This window comes from Corvus brachyrhynchos, unplaced genomic scaffold (assembly GCF_000691975.1).
Source record: "Corvus brachyrhynchos isolate BGI_N302 unplaced genomic scaffold, ASM69197v1 scaffold5, whole genome shotgun sequence".
NCBI lineage: Eukaryota > Metazoa > Chordata > Aves > Passeriformes > Corvidae > Corvus > Corvus brachyrhynchos.
This window is the reverse complement of record NW_008238321.1, coordinates 11645924-11661233: the sequence shown is the minus strand read 5'-3', so window position 1 is coordinate 11661233 and position 15310 is coordinate 11645924. Positions and strand designations below refer to the sequence as shown.

General features: G+C 37.9%; 1 protein-coding gene across 1 annotated transcript; it reads left to right on the top strand.

Moving 5' to 3' along the window:
* Positions 1-1535: 1535 nt before the first annotated feature.
* LOC103615619 (cytochrome b-c1 complex subunit 2, mitochondrial) lies at positions 1536-11031 on the top strand. The gene is made up of 13 exons (XM_017734179.1): positions 1536-1669; positions 1800-1949; positions 2395-2459; positions 3409-3465; positions 3817-3941; positions 5345-5442; positions 5866-5923; positions 6089-6184; positions 7035-7234; positions 7507-7587; positions 8172-8248; positions 9802-9955; positions 10790-11031. The coding sequence occupies exons 4-13, from the start codon at positions 3431-3433 to the stop codon at positions 10871-10873; spliced, it is 1008 nt and encodes a 335-aa protein (XP_017589668.1). The 5' UTR covers positions 1536-1669; positions 1800-1949; positions 2395-2459; positions 3409-3430; the 3' UTR covers positions 10874-11031.
* The last annotated feature ends 4279 nt before the right edge of the window (positions 11032-15310 follow it).

Below are 15310 nucleotides of genomic sequence, written 5' to 3'. Positions count from 1 at the left end.
AAGCTTCAGCTGCTTGGGACAAGGTGGTGCCTTTGGCATTGGGGCTTGGCGTGCCCCGGAGGAGGGCAGGAGGCAGAGGGCTTGTCCTGCTCAAAGGCTCTGATGGAGCCGGCGGACAGCTGGGGTAGAACCTGTGCTGGATCCCGCCTGCGAATGCGCTCGAGTGGGATGGAGAATGACCTCTGAGTGACAGCGTGTATTTGGGTCAGTTTTAGATATGCAGTGGTAGTTCATAAATAACTAGACTTAGAGGTTAAAACTAAGTGTCTTACCAAATCCTTGGAGGGGGAAGAAAGGAGTTTTTCCTAGACTCACAGTGGACAGTCTCTGATAAAGCAATGGGAATTACATCACTGGCATCCTTACAGCTGAGCGCAGTGGTGTTTCTGTCACTAGGCTTTCACCTTGAGATGTATGGGAATTAGTTTATTTTTTAATGGGAAAACGAGTAATATGTAAATTTTCTAGTATAAGCAACTTCTAAAGTGGGTGGAAGGTAATATCATTTCAGATTTGAAATCCATAGTCTTGTCATTTCTGTTGCCAGCTGCTGAAGGCAGGGCTTTTGTGATATTCACCTTTTTCGTGTGAAGGACTGCGTCTGGTTATTGGAATCCTAGAATCATGGAATGGTTTGGGTTGGACGGGACCTTAGAGATCATCTCATTGCAGGCCCTTGTCATGGGCAGGGACACCTTTCACTAGACCAGGTCGTTCCAGGCCCCATCCAACCTGGCCTTGAACATTTCCAGGGATGAGGAATCCACAGCTTCTCTGGGCAACTTTTCCAGTGCCTCACCACACTCACAGGGAAGAGTTTCTTCCTAAAATCCAGTTTAAACTCTCTGACAGTTTAAAATCATTGCCCTTTGTCCTGTCACTGTCTGCCTGTATAAAAAGTCTCTCTCCATCTCTTTTAAAAGCCCCTTTAAGGTAAGGTCCTGCAAGGCTGGAGTGAGGTCTCCCTGGAGCCTTCTCTTCTCCATGCTGAACTCCCCCAGCTCTCTCAGCCTGTCTGTGTAGCAGAGGTGCTCCAGTCCTTTGATCATCTTCATGGCCTCCTCTGGACCCATTTTAGCAGGTCCAAACTGCAGTCTGGGGACTTGCCTTCGTGTCCTCTTTGTATGCAGCAGTCAGTGCAGACAGGTTGGAGCTCTGAGGTGACTCTTCGGGAGCTGAACTGCCTACACCTAAGGAATTTAAAGGGACCTCCAAGGTGTTGTGCTGCATATGTGGATTGCTGTGGCTCTTGGTTCAGTTAATTGCTCTGCAGGTGTCCTGCAGACTGTATAGGATTGAGAGAGATTCCCACTGTACAGCAGCAAAGAGAGGAGGGGAGGAAAGCATTCTTACAGTGCTATTTCTTGAAATTCCAAAGTCCTTGTGTAAGTCATAGCACAGGGCCTGACTGATGTAAAAAATAATCAGGGGAATTACAAGGGAATCACTCTTTTTACTCCAGTGTTTGAAGTCCTTCATTGTATTTCTAATTTAAAATTAGTTTCTTTTTCAGTATATAAGGAAACATGTGATAAACTAATTAAGGAAATCCATTCTCTTATGCTTTCTCCCCTAGAAGAGATTTTACTCACTTAAAGTAGCTCCTAAAGTTTCACCCTCAGCAACTGCAGCAAAAGTGAAATTATCTCCAGAGTCTCAGGATCTTGAGGTCAGTATAAAAATACAGGGTTGGTTTGTTTTGTTCTCTTTTTATTTTTTTTTGACTCAGTCAAAGTAGAGCTGTGATAGTACTTACACTGAATGAAAACAAAGCACTTTTTTTGTTGTTTTTAATACAGATCACAAAATTACCAAATGGCTTAGTGATTGCATCTCTGGAAAACTTCTCTCCAACTTCAAGAATTGGTGTGTTTATCAAAACAGGCAGCAGATATGAAACCACCAGTAACCTGGGAACTGCTCACCTGCTTCGTCTTGCATCTAATTTGGTAGGTGTTTATGGCCTTTGTTATTATGTTGAGAGTAGGTGAAATGGTCAAAGATTTATTATTGCAAAGATAACTGGTATGGTAAAATTTAATGTAAGAGGTCTTACAAAGTGGAGAACAACATACAGTGGCACTTGGTTATGTGGTTCAATGCAGGAGAAATGTTACTGCTTCCTGGAAGATGGGAAGTAATATTTATTAATAATTATGCTTTCTTCTGGTGTCTTAAACTAGATATGTGTAATATATCTATATTCAGTTATGCACAATAACTCGTTTTATTTAAGCTGCAGTGAAAATTAATTCACATGGCTGATACAAACTCGATTTTGGGCATGTGGGGAATATTTCTGAGTAGTTTTTCTTACTGCTGCCATCAACACAAAATCTGTTTTATAAATAGCTAGAATTGTAAGTTGCCCTTTTTTTATGTTTGTTTTAATAGACTACTAAAGGAGCTTCCTCCTTCCGGATCACTCGTGGCATTGAAGCTGTTGGGGGCAGCCTGAGGTTTGTAGCCACATAGAAAGATAATCTGTGTTGGTGAGGTGCAAATGAGCTCTGTGACTAAAGGAAACATAAGACAATAAGCACAACAATGTGTAGGTGGGTAAGCTCAGCGGGGAAGTGGTACTTGAATACTGAATGTTGTTAAGGAACATCTTGTACTTTTTGTTCTGTTAAGCTTCAAGGGTGCACTCATGAATTGTATTTTAAAAACACTTTTCAATAAATAAAATATTGTGCACATGGAAAAAATATAATTTGTCCAGAAAGCTTAGTTTTCTTTCTGCCTTTTCAGATTTTGAGAATAAACTTCCTAAAGTCATTTTTTCCTTCATCTTTTGTGAATAGATACTACTCATACAGACAGTAGTTGGCTTTCGTGATTTGAGGGTTTTAAGCCTAGAAAACAATAGTAAGAGAAATAAGAGGGATCTCACTATGCCTGCTTTCTTCTAGTGTATCTTGAAATCATCCAGTAAGATCTTTTTATCTAGAATGTGGTTAAAAATAGTGTTTTATGACTTGAGACTCTACCTTTTTCTGGTCCTGTTAATAATAAATATATTGAAGTAAAAGGACATGATAACTGTGTTTTCTGCCCAAAGAGAGTAATTACTAAATTGCTTTTTTTAGTACATACAACACATTTTTCTTCAAGTTTTGCTATTCAGCCTTATTTGCTGTTTTACCTTGAATTATTGTGGCATCTTAAATTCTGATGGTCACAAGACATTTGTTATTACTTGAATACTGAAAATGTGAGTTTTAATTATGCCTGTTTGTACTGTGTGTGTGTTTTATCACTTCTTTAAACAGTCATCCCAAACAGATTTAAGGTTAAGTAGTTATTCCAGTCTGTATCTTGCTGATGAATTTGATGAATGGGGAATATGTGTGAAAATTCACTTCTGTGTTCTTTGCTGAAATGGATTTTGGTTTTTTTCTCATGTAGTGTGCATGCAACAAGAGAGAAAATGGCTTACTCTGTTGAATGTCTGCGAGACTACGTGTAAGTATCTGGATGGGCTATAAAGGGAATTACTGCCTTCTTTACAAACTGCTTGGTAGTGAAGACCTGTCATTTTACAGGGTGGGAGGAATATCTATTCTCATGCTTTTGTAATAAATCAGTAAATTACTATATTGATATTCAACTTCTGTGTCATGTTACCGAGCATACAAATGCTACAGAATTGAAGTTGAATTATCCTGCTTTGTACAGCAGTGCTAATAACTGCTCTGGCTGGAGTGATGCATTTGGCTGTTAATGTGTTGCTTACAGATTAGTTTGAATTGCTTTCAACTGCAGAAGAAGTACACGTTACTTGTGTTTAATGCCTTTGTAATGTTTTTTATCTAGTGATACTGTAATGGAGTATCTCCTGAATGTCACCACAGCACCAGAGTTCAGACCATGGGAAGTAGCTGATCTTCAGCCAAAATTAAAAGTTGATAAAGTAATTGCACTTCAGAATCCCCAAGCTGGTAAGTGTATTTTCTGATCCATGGTATTGGCTCTGTGGGAGTTCCTTCAAAATGGAAAAAAAGTGGAAAAAAATAGTTTCCCTTTTGCTGTCGCATGACCATTTAATTTTTCAGCTTGTTGATAGGTATGGTCTTTCTGTTGTTTTGGAACTTTTTTTAATACACAGGTTTTTCCAGCGTGTAGTAACATTTAGCAAGTAACATGCTGAAGACAGCTTACACCATTCTCCTTGGCACCTTCCCTTTTACATTTTTGGTTCTTTTCGAGTACAACCAAAGAATGTGCAAGTCATGATTGTTGTTGACAATGTATTTGCAGAAGCTTGTGTTCTGAAAATTGTATTTAGGTATTACTCATGGGTGTGAAAACAGTATCCTACAAAAGACTTGTAAATTTTGTATGGTTATTTTGGTATAAAAACAATATATATTTTCATCATACTGAAAATGGGTTCCAGCTTTAGGATTGTAAATTTAGATTTGTGTGTTTAAGGAAAAACAAAGAGGAAACACAACACAAGGCCTCAGTCAGATCAAGCCTAATCCAGTATATCTTGTGTTACTAACTCTTGTCATGCAAGATCACCCAGGTAGTTCTACACAATAAACATAATTTGTACCACTCTGAAGCATGTTTACCTTTGTAACCCATTGCAGGTGACAGTGTAATGTTGGAAGAATCTTGGGCTTATACTGAAGTGCTACTGTTTTTTTTAATTAGTCACAATCTTTTTTTTTTCTTTAATTTATACAATTGCAGGTTGGTTTTCATAGTAATGCAGTATTTTCAGTTACAGTTCAGAAACAGAACTATGAAGAAAAGAATCTTTCTCTTGAGGAAAAAGTATGAACAAATACAAGGACAATATCAAACAGGAATTACTAGAATGCTGTTGGAATGCAAAAAAAAACTAATGAGAAGGGAATTGAAGACACTAGCATCCTTCATCTGAGTAGGGAGATAGATGAGACACCTCACAAAGCTACAAATAGTATTCTAGAGAGCCCGTTCTTCCTCAAGAACAAGGGATGCCTACAGTGAAGATGATTATGAAATTAATTAAAAGGATATTGGAGTGTGGTTTTGTTTTCTGCTGCTCCCCTTCTAAACACTGGTTGCATTTATAGCTTGCTGTTGAAGCCAAAAACTGTTGAGCATATAAAAGTTACTAGTTTGTTTGGTTTCTTTCTAATAAGTTTCAGAAGAAAAGAAGGCCTCAGGCCAGATTGCTCCAGCCCAAGGCTTTGGATGAAACTTCCATATGAATTGGATTATTCCAGACCTGCTTTTGCAGATCTTATGGTCCTTAAAGTGGACCACAGCTCTCCTCCATTTAGTTTCATTCATAATCTTCATTACATGTGGCTCTTACATTAATCATCTGAAACTCTGTTCCTCTCAGGAGTGCTGGAAAACTTGCATGCTGCAGCTTATAAAAATGCTCTGGCAAACCCCTTGTATTGTCCAGACTACAGAGTTGGAAAAATTACTTCTGAGCAGGTAGGGTTATTTTTATTGTGTTACGTATCTGTTTCAGTTTTTTGTCAGGAATGGATGCTGGCACTTGTGAGAGAAAATTAATTTAGTATATATACCATCAGTATTTATTACCTTATTGATCTGGTGTTAAAATAATTTATTTCCGTGCAGCTTTTAGTACTGGGTACAGAACTCATGTTTGCATTTAGATGGTTAACGTCAGTGGCTTTCTGTTGACAGTAAGGCTGTCAATGAAATGCAGGTGTTCTTCTATAAAAGGGTTTTGTAGTTGTCACTGGGGAGTGAAATAAAATGATATTCTATAGACAGTTCCTTTTGGAAGCTTTGGAATTTGCTTTAAGAAGTGTAAGGGGCTATGTCAGAAACACACACAATTTTTGTTCTTTAAACAAAATACCCTAAAATATGAATTTACTGTTGCAGCTTCACCATTTTGTACAGAACAATTTCACAAGTTCAAGAATTGCTCTCGTAGGAATAGGTATGTATGTTCCTGAATGAATGCTGCAGGTCATGTGGGAAAACTGCTGGAGAAATCTGAATTCTCTGTACAAGCAAAATGTTACCATAGGCTTCAAACGCTTTTATTTAACTGCTGTAGCTTTTCAATGTCATTGCATTACTCAGAGTAACTGTTGTATTGCAGGTATAAAGCACTCTACCTTAAAGCAAGTTGCAGAGCAATTCCTAAATATCCGAAGTGGAGCAGGTGCTCCTGGTGCAAAGGCTGTTTATAGAGGGGGTAAGGATGTTTCTTGTATCTATTCTGAGTGACTGACTTTTCTGGTTATAAATGTAGTAGTATTCAAAGTTACAACTGAAAACTATACAGCTGCACTAAATGCTGGGTGTTGGAAGTGACAGTTCAGATGCATATCCTGTTTAAATAAGCAGAAGTTTCCACCATTGAAAGTTCTGGGATAAAACTGAACCCAGCTCTTCAACAAAGTTGTACCTGCAACATCATTTTTTCTATAAAGTAAAAAACAAGCTGGCATATGGTTTCTCTTGGCAGTTCTGGTAAGATTCCTGTAAGAGTAGATGAAGGGCTGTCAGGAAGTGGAGGTAGGATTTCTATTTAGGGAAGATGTGTTAAATGTGGTAAGTCAAAACAATGCTCAGCTCTTTCAGAGCAGTGTCTTGTACCATTACTAACAGCTACTGTTTAGTTGGAGTTTCACATGTCTCTGTAAAGACATGAAGGGGAAAAAGAAATTTTCCAACATTTAATATTGGATTGGAATAACTTCTGTTTCTGTAAGCCAACATAAGCATTATTATGAACAGAAGGTACACTATTTTCCTGGGAATTTGTTACGTGGAGTTTTATCATCCCACACTCTGCATGGTTTAGGGTCACATTCAAATAAGGTATACTAAGGTACTGGTTTTGTGTTAGCAAGAAAAATTTTGAATGTAAAGGACCTTTTAAAATTACCTGCAGCCTCATGCTGCCTTCCTGAGTGGACATGCAGTAATTTCAGGCCCTGGCTTCTCTCTCGTTAAAGGGAAATACTTCTTTTATGTGCCGCTGAATGTACAGTAGTTTCTAATTCAACACTGTATTACCTTTTATTCTGTTGTATTTCTAGGAGAAATCAGGAAACAGACCGGGGATAGCCTTGTCCATGCTGCTATTGTAACAGAAGGAGCTGTTGCTGGGAGCACAGAAGCAAATGCCTTCAGTGTCCTTCAGTACGTTTTAGGTGCTGGGCCCCTTGTCAAGAGGGGAAGCTGTGTTACCAGCAAATTGACCCAGGGTGTTGCTAAAGCAACCAGCCAGCCATTTGATGTAAGTTCCAAGGATTACTGTTCTCTGATTTTTAAGTAAAATGTGTATTAATAATCTTTGAGAGGTTTCTACCTTTAGCTAGAATCTTAGTTCATTCTTGCACATATTACAGTGTATCAGTGATGGGCTTCCAGTCTGATCTTTCCTCAGCACAAATGGACTTTAGCTTCTTGAATTACAGTATTTTAGATCCTAATAGTAATTATTTTCCTATGCTTGGTGCTGAATTACTCTGATACTTGAAACAGTTGATGATAATGTTTGTTTTGCAGGTTTCCGCATTTAATGTTAATTACTCTGATTCTGGGCTCTTTGGGATTTATACCATATCCCAGGCTCCAAATGCTGGGGAGGTGAGTTGCTGATTAGACTTTAAGTATTAACAACATGACCTTCAAAGTAGTGTTTTGATTTGAGATAGTGACTGATTCATCTTAAAAAAAAAAAAAAGAAAAAAGAAAGGAAATTCATCTGATTCCCTGTATAGGAATGCTGCATGTTCAGTTATGACTTAGCTCTGTAAACTGGGAATGAGACTTGCTTTGTGGGAAGGACAGATACATAATATGAACTGGAGTTAGTAAAATGCCTTGAATTGCTGACTGTAATTGCTGATTTACATTTGTAAGCCTAAGTATATGATGAAGAACATGCTGTCTCTTGAAGCTGGCAGAACTGAACACTTTCATGAAAAATGGTGAGACCATATAAAGTAATGCTGTGGTGCAGTTAAAATCCACACTGCTTTTTGTGCATTTTTGGGCATTCATTACACTGTTTTTAGTTTTTTTATAAAACTGCTCAGAATCGTGTTCAGGCAGATAATCCTCACATTGTCAGCTGCTCTTCCCTTGAAGTTTCCAAGATGTCAGATAGAAGAAATAACATGTTGAAATGTAATGTGGGAAGAAATCTTAAATGATTTGATTTTCCTCAGGTCATTAAAGCTGCTTTGAACCAGGTAAAGGCAGTTGCTCAGGGCGGTGTCACCGATGCCGATGTCACAACGGCAAAGTAAGTGTGTAAAGAACTCTCATGTGCTGTAAAGAGAAGTTTCTTAACATGCAGCTACTTGTCAAACACTCAGACTATTCTGGGCAGCAGCGCTTATCCTGTAATTATTTCCATGGGGAACTGCTCACAGTCCTGCATTAAAACTGAGCCCCTGTCAATATTCTTTTTCAAAGCTGCACTGATTCTCCAGTAGTGTTATTTCCTAATAAAAACTTGGTAGAGAAGTGTTAATATTTTCTGAAGACTGTTTCAATGTAAGAAATTAGCAAGTGTCAGCAGATGCTGTCGTGTTAATCATATTCTGTAGTATTAGGATATATTTTAATTAGAATCCTAAATTGAATTATTTAAGTAATTCCCTTTACAGTTACACTGAGCAATTCCCAAAACAATTATAATAAGCAATCTGTGCCATCTTCAAAGAAAAAGAGTAATGAGGGTCTGCAAGTGTAAAGCACTGAATTAGTGATGTTACACCAAGTGTTTGAAATACATGCCCCTAGGAATATTTGGGGGAGGGGGTCTCCAAGTGGTGTTAAACTGCACTGAGCTTTTAAAATTGCAGTTGTGCAATACAACAATATAGTACAGACTCAAGTAGCAAAATGAAAATATTGTCTGTTGCATATATAAAATACTTAGACTCCATGTAAAGCATAATTACACAAAATATGATAGCCTAGGCCTAATTGGTTCTGCCTTAGTTACTAGTAGCTAAATGGTGGATTCTAGACTTTTATACTGGGCATTATTTGTTTTGTGTGTTGTGGGTTTTGTGGTTTTTTGTTTTGTTCTTTTTGTTTTTTTAAACAAAGCTGCCTGGTATTAGGGAGTTACACACAGTGCTGCTGTGGCTATTTTTCTTTTTTTTTTTTTTAAGGCGTTTCCTTCTGGAATGGCTTCATATATTTCCTGTGTTCCTCTTTTTCCTTTATTGAAAAAGAAAAACCCCAAACCCAATCAGTTCTATTTGCAGAGTCTGGCAATTCAACCAGAAACACCAAGCTACTTAATTATGTGCTATCAGAATAAATCGTTTTCTATCTTTCTGTCTTCAGAATAGAAGGATTGGCTTATAAAAATAAGGTTTTCATGTGTAACAGTGATTCTGCAAGAAACAAAAGAAACAGAATTCACTGTCTTTTAACAAAACATGGAACTATTACAGGAGGAGCCTGACCATTTACATTCACTGCTGCTTTGTCACTTAGGGCAACATTGCTCTGCATGCATCTGGTTTTGACGAGAAAATTAGGTTTAAACTTGATAGTTTGTCTGACTGCATTAATTACTTCAGACAGAAACAAATCCTGAGCTAGAGATTTTCTCACTGTGTGGGGAGGCAGTAGGTGTTGAAGTACCTGTCATTTTATGCTTGGTCTGTTCACAGTGCCTCTTTCCTAATCACGGAATCCTTCCCTGTTAGGAAAGGAAAACCTTTCAAAATGGAGTCTTGAGAGTTTAAAAGGATCAAAACCTCATTGTATTTATGGGGTGGTGGGGAAGGTAATAGCAGGACTTACACTCATTCTTGATGCTTTGTTTGGTGGCAGAAATCAGCTGAAAGCCAACTATTTGATGTCAGTGGAGACCTCAAAAGGGTTACTGAATGAAATAGGCTCCGAGTCCCTGGTTTCTGGCACACACACATCCCCATCTGTTGTTGCTCAAAAAATCGACTCTGTAGCCACTGCTGATGTTGTGAATGTAAGTATGTGTCAGCATCTACTTAATCACTGTGTCAGGTTTTTTATGGAAAACTGATGTTTATAAACACACACATATACTATCTTTAAAAATAGAAAAGGCAGCTCATTTACAAATCCCAGCTGGGTATCTTTTGATGTCTTCACTTACTTTATTAACAGAAGACTCTTTAATCCAATACACTGTAAAACTAGTGTAGCTGTGAATTATGTAAAATTCTCATCTTTTTCACTTAAATTTACCAAAACTGCCAGCTAATATTCTTGGAAAACTTCATATTAGTTCAAGTGTGGGTGATTCTGTGTCAAGGTTTTTAGGTTGCCTGAGTCTGGGATAACGGGTGTGTTTAAAAAAGCAATTAGGTTTGGTGATAAATTGATGTAACTTTGTTGCTGCTGCACATTACCTTCTTGCTTGTACGTGAAACAAATTTCTAAAAATCTATCATAAAGAGAAATTCTGAGATACAAAATTTGTTTTTTCACAGTCGTTGCTTATTTGTATTGCAGCAGCAACTAGCAATAGCTCTAGTAGTAATGAGATACACTGTATTTTATGGTGTAATAATTATTTCAGGAATAACCATTTTTAGAGTTTACGCCTTTTATACCCAACTGTTGATCTGCCATTTCTGTTTAGATTATAAAGTAATGAGCAGCTGCATTAGAACAAATTAGGTTTATACAGCAAAAGGAGGATTGTTTACATGATGGTATATTATAGTAGTGCCAGGATTTGTTCTTTGTTTTCGTAACTTGAAGCTGATGCTATGAGTAGCATCAGCTATCTTGTTGTGAATATTTCCTCATATCCACTTTCCTGATTTATTTTCAGGCTGCAAAGAAGTTTGTAAGTGGGAAGAAATCAATGGCAGCTACTGGGAATTTGGGAAATACTCCTTTTCTTGATGAGTTGTAAAAACTGGGATGGATTTGATTCAAGATGGACCTGAGCTCTAAGTCACCTATGTTCTAAATGAATTACTAACTTGTTATTTATGAATTCAGTTCTTTCAGAAAATTAATCTGGAGTAATTGTGGGCTTGCACTCATCAAATAAAGTGCTGAGTTCATATATTTTGTGTAGTTTTTTTCACTGAAAGTAGTATATAAAAGGCTGATAGGTCTGGCTCTGTACACTGCAGGTTAAAACTACAGTGCGAAAAAAAAGTGAGTTTTGGTCTATGTTAAAAAATAAATATATAAAAAATGATCACTGCAGTGAAGACAAATGCTGTAATTACCACTAGTTATCCATGTATTCTTGTATATTCAGGAAAAGTTCTTGATAGATTCTCTACCATCCTTACATCAATTAAATGAAGAAACTTGGGGAATGTTCCATTTTTTTCAAACTCTTGTTCTAAGGACAAATTCTTTAGTTCTGAAGCTCCTCTAGTATCAAACTAATTCTATTGTCCATAGTCCTTTGTATACCATTTCCTTTCGTCTCCAATAGCTAAGTTGCAGCTCTTCTTTTTCTGCTCCTTCAGCATAGCAAATGATTTACTAATATGTAAGCTTAAAGGTTTAATCTCTTGGAAAGCCCCTTGCTGTGTGAGCTTCCTTTCTGCTGTTCTAGCCTAATTATCTCATTTTAATACTTCTCTTCCTTCCCCCACCACCAAGGTTTATTTCTATTAAAACTTTGTGCCCTGGGAAAACTTGGAACTGCCTTGTAACCCACCTAAACTAATTCTACTTACCGCAGGGACCACCCTTAGCACTGACAGAAATGTATTCTTAAAAGCTGTATGCCATGGCTCTCACAAAAAGTGCTTTTTTTCCCTGTTTAATTTTAAAAGTCCTAATCTTTAGTCACTGTCAGGAGTTCAACGGATTAAGAAACAGATAAGCTATTTAGAGGATTAACAAGAGCTCCATCTTGGTATCAATTACAAGCAGCTGATGTCTTGATGTGTGGCCATTACAAGTGGACATGGCCTCTTTGACTTCAGGGGCTTTATTGCCACCCAGAATTTATGCTCACAGAGGAGGCAGGAAGCAGAATGTCAAAACAACCAACACATGGGCACCTTGCAAGACCCTGTCAGGAGAAGCCAGGGGCTAAGCAGGAGGTGCCTGCAAGAGCTGAGGCATTCCAGCAGAAAGTGGCCACTGAAGATTTTTATGGAGATACTTCTTGCACCATTGAAGGTATTTTGAGGAGACACACATGCTCTGCAGCCCTGTTTCTTCTTGCTGGCATGGGGAATAGGACATGCATGCCTCTGTGCCAGTTTGGTGAGTAACTGTAGGATTTTAAGATATTAGTACCTCCCCCTACCTCTGTTAATTTCTATCTCCTCTTATATTCAGCAGAGTGGCACCAACTTGTTCAAGCTACAAGCAGTCATATACTGTTCTTTTAGGTTCCTGTTTGCAACTACAGATTATACTCAATCAACTGGGGGAAAAAAAAGTCCCTAAAGATAAAATATAATTTGCTGCAAGAAAAGCTCCCAAATAGTGCATTTGTGCATCTTACTTGTTACAAGTCCTCAACCTGCTTTAAACCTTTCTGTATTTGCTCCAGTAAATCAAACACATCCCATGCCATAAATAATTTGACTCCTTGTAGCCTTTATTGAAAATGCTTTTGGAGCTTGCCTTCTTCAAATTGTTGCAAATAGAACTACTTAGTTTCAGTGATGCATATTCTTAATATTCAATGATTAGTATTCTAATTATAGATGGAAAAAACCCAAACAAACCAACAACCAAATCAGTATCATATATATACTTTTGTAAATCAAAGGGATTTTTTTTCAGGGAATGGATGAGCTATCATGTCCTAAGAAAATAATAATAAGTTCAAATTTGTTCTCTAGATCAAAAGTGCAAAGCCTTTTTCCTAAGAAGAGGCTAAGAACTGGATGGATTTTATTTCATCAAGCAAGTAGATATTTCTTCGTGGCGCTTGCAATTCTGAAGAAAGGACTGCCCAAACTATAAAGGCAGTGCTAGGAAAATTGTTCTAATTTAAAGATATGCATTTTACCTGTACAGCCAGTAAATTTCTAAATTACTTCATTACGCTCCAGTTTTCGCTTCATAGATTTCAATGTTAGAGACAATTTCATGCTGGGAATTACCATAGCACAGTATCTTCCCCAAACTAGTTCATGAGTTTAATGTAATTGGGCTGGGGACCCATGTGAAGCACTCACATTTACAGAGCTTTCAATTTCAAGTTTAATACAGGTGTCAGATGTTCCACAAGAAGCCTTTAATAACTGGTAATACTCTGCTAGTACTGACACGGTTCATTTCATTTAAAACATTTAGCAAATGAACACCTGTGTGGATTATTAAAGCACAGAGATTAGTCCATTGCCACTTTGTAACTACTCTGTAATAAAGAGAAATAAAAAGCAAATTAATTTCAAGCCTTGGGAAGATTTGTGTTACTTGTCGAGTGAAATTACTTGAACAATAATGCACTGAATAAAGAATTATATTATTCAAGTTTAGTTGTTACATAAAGGTAATAGTCAAAATATTTTTTGGAAAAATCTGCTGGTGAATAGGAAATCTGTTTTTGCTGGAGAACAATGTACAGACTTAAATCTTGATCTGATTATGGAACAGTTACTGTATCAGCTATTTTAAGATCACAGGTATTTCATCACAGTGGAATGCTGGCACTGAGCTTTATACAGTTTGTGCTAGTTTCTTTTCTCTGTAATTTTAAACTGAGTTTCTTTTGATCTGTGTAAGTGTAAAGAAATCAGAGACAGGCTCAAAGCATAAATGCAGAACAAGGATATTTTCAATGCTATTAAATTTTAATATCACTATTGGTTCTTTTTACCTGGTTTCAGCTTTCCATCATTAGCTGCAGAGCTTTTTTCAATAAGGCTTGTTATCTGGAGATAAGGCCCATCCTGTACCACTGTGAGAGCTAATCCTTGTTCATCCTTCCTAGTATCTGCCATCAATGCTGCAATCTATGTGTGCTGAGAGAAGTTTTCCAGTGCTGTCAACTGCCCTTTGAAAAGTGAGAGGAAAACTTTACTAGCTGAAAAGTGTGATACCATGCTTCAATATAAGGTTTAAGGAGACATTTGAGCAGCTGCTGTCCCCATTTGTAAGTGTCCAAATAGTTAAGCTTCTCATCCTTAGTTACTCTTTAGACAGGCATTGTGTGCTGAGTTGCTGCCAAAAGACTCCATAAACTTGCTTTCTGCAAATAAATACACTGAAAGTAGTTTTACTTAGAAACTTATTTCTTAAAAAGTCACACATCTTGCCAAGAGAAGGAGTGATAGTGCTGTTACTTAAGGATTCATTACTAAGGGCAATATATTCAGGGAAGGTAGGGAACAGGGCACAAAATAACAGAACAGAGGAGTTTCCAGCTATTAAGGACTTCAAGAAAATACTGCATGCCTATAGCAAATGGATTTTTCAAATCACTATTTCTTCATGCACCAATTCTTTCTGGTTTAAAGGGAATAATTTCGGCTATTTTTCATCAAAAGCCTTGTATTTTCTCCACCCTTAAGAAAATTTGTCAAGTACAGGCGATTTCAATGGGAGGTAAGTACAGGGCTTGTTCTCCAAATAACAAATCCTACTGCTTGCTGTTGAATACTTTAAGATTACTTTCCTGATATCTCCATTTTGTTTGTATAGTCTGCCATTTACATAAAATACTTACATAAAAATAAACAGTGCAGACAATCACCCACTTGGCTTCCCAGTATGTTCCATATAGACCAGTTGTGCTGCTCTGGAAAAAGAGGTGGGTGTTCACTGTTGGAAGGAAAAAAATTATGCAGGCAATTAGATATTTTCCAAGTACCTGTAGATGTGGGGACTGTTTGGTTCATTTACTTCAGCATTCCCATACCAGAATGACAGTATCGAAGGCACAGAGCTATTGTGGCCAAAACCGGGCTGGTTTCCCACATTTGGTGCATTGTTCATTTATTGGCTACAGATTCCCCACAGTTCTGTACAGCTGAATCCACGGAAAAGCATGCCATCAAAAATGGCTGTATTTGGGTGAGATTTCCAGTCACAATTAATTAGGTTTTCTTCCAAAGACACAGCATAGACACAACACCGTGGCAGCTTCTGAGGGGCTCCACAGCCGCCAAACCTCAGTCGTTCCACTTCCCCTGTTCTCATCAGCGCTACAGAAGTAGCTCTGGAATTCCACCTCATGCCCAACCTTGCAAAGGGATAGAGAGCAGGGACTCGAAAAACAGAAGGCAGTTTTTGTGGTGAACACAGACCTGTGGTTGTTCCTCAGCCCTTGGTACTGACCAAGCGGCTCATTGTCGGTTCCAAAACACCTCTGGGGATCGCGACGCATGAGGGCCGCGAAGGAGCAGGCGGCAGGGCAAGC

Bases quoted from the DNA above. Each gene is read 5' to 3' on its own strand.
- LOC103615619 (XM_017734179.1), top strand. From the start codon at position 3,431: ATGGCTTACTCTGTTGAATGTCTGCGAGACTACGT. The intron at 5,443-5,865 runs GTAGGGTTATTT...TTACTGTTGCAG, and splicing joins GAAAAATTACTTCTGAGCAG to CTTCACCATTTTGTACAGAA. The intron at 8,249-9,801 runs GTAAGTGTGTAA...GTTTGGTGGCAG, and splicing joins GCCGATGTCACAACGGCAAA to AAATCAGCTGAAAGCCAACT.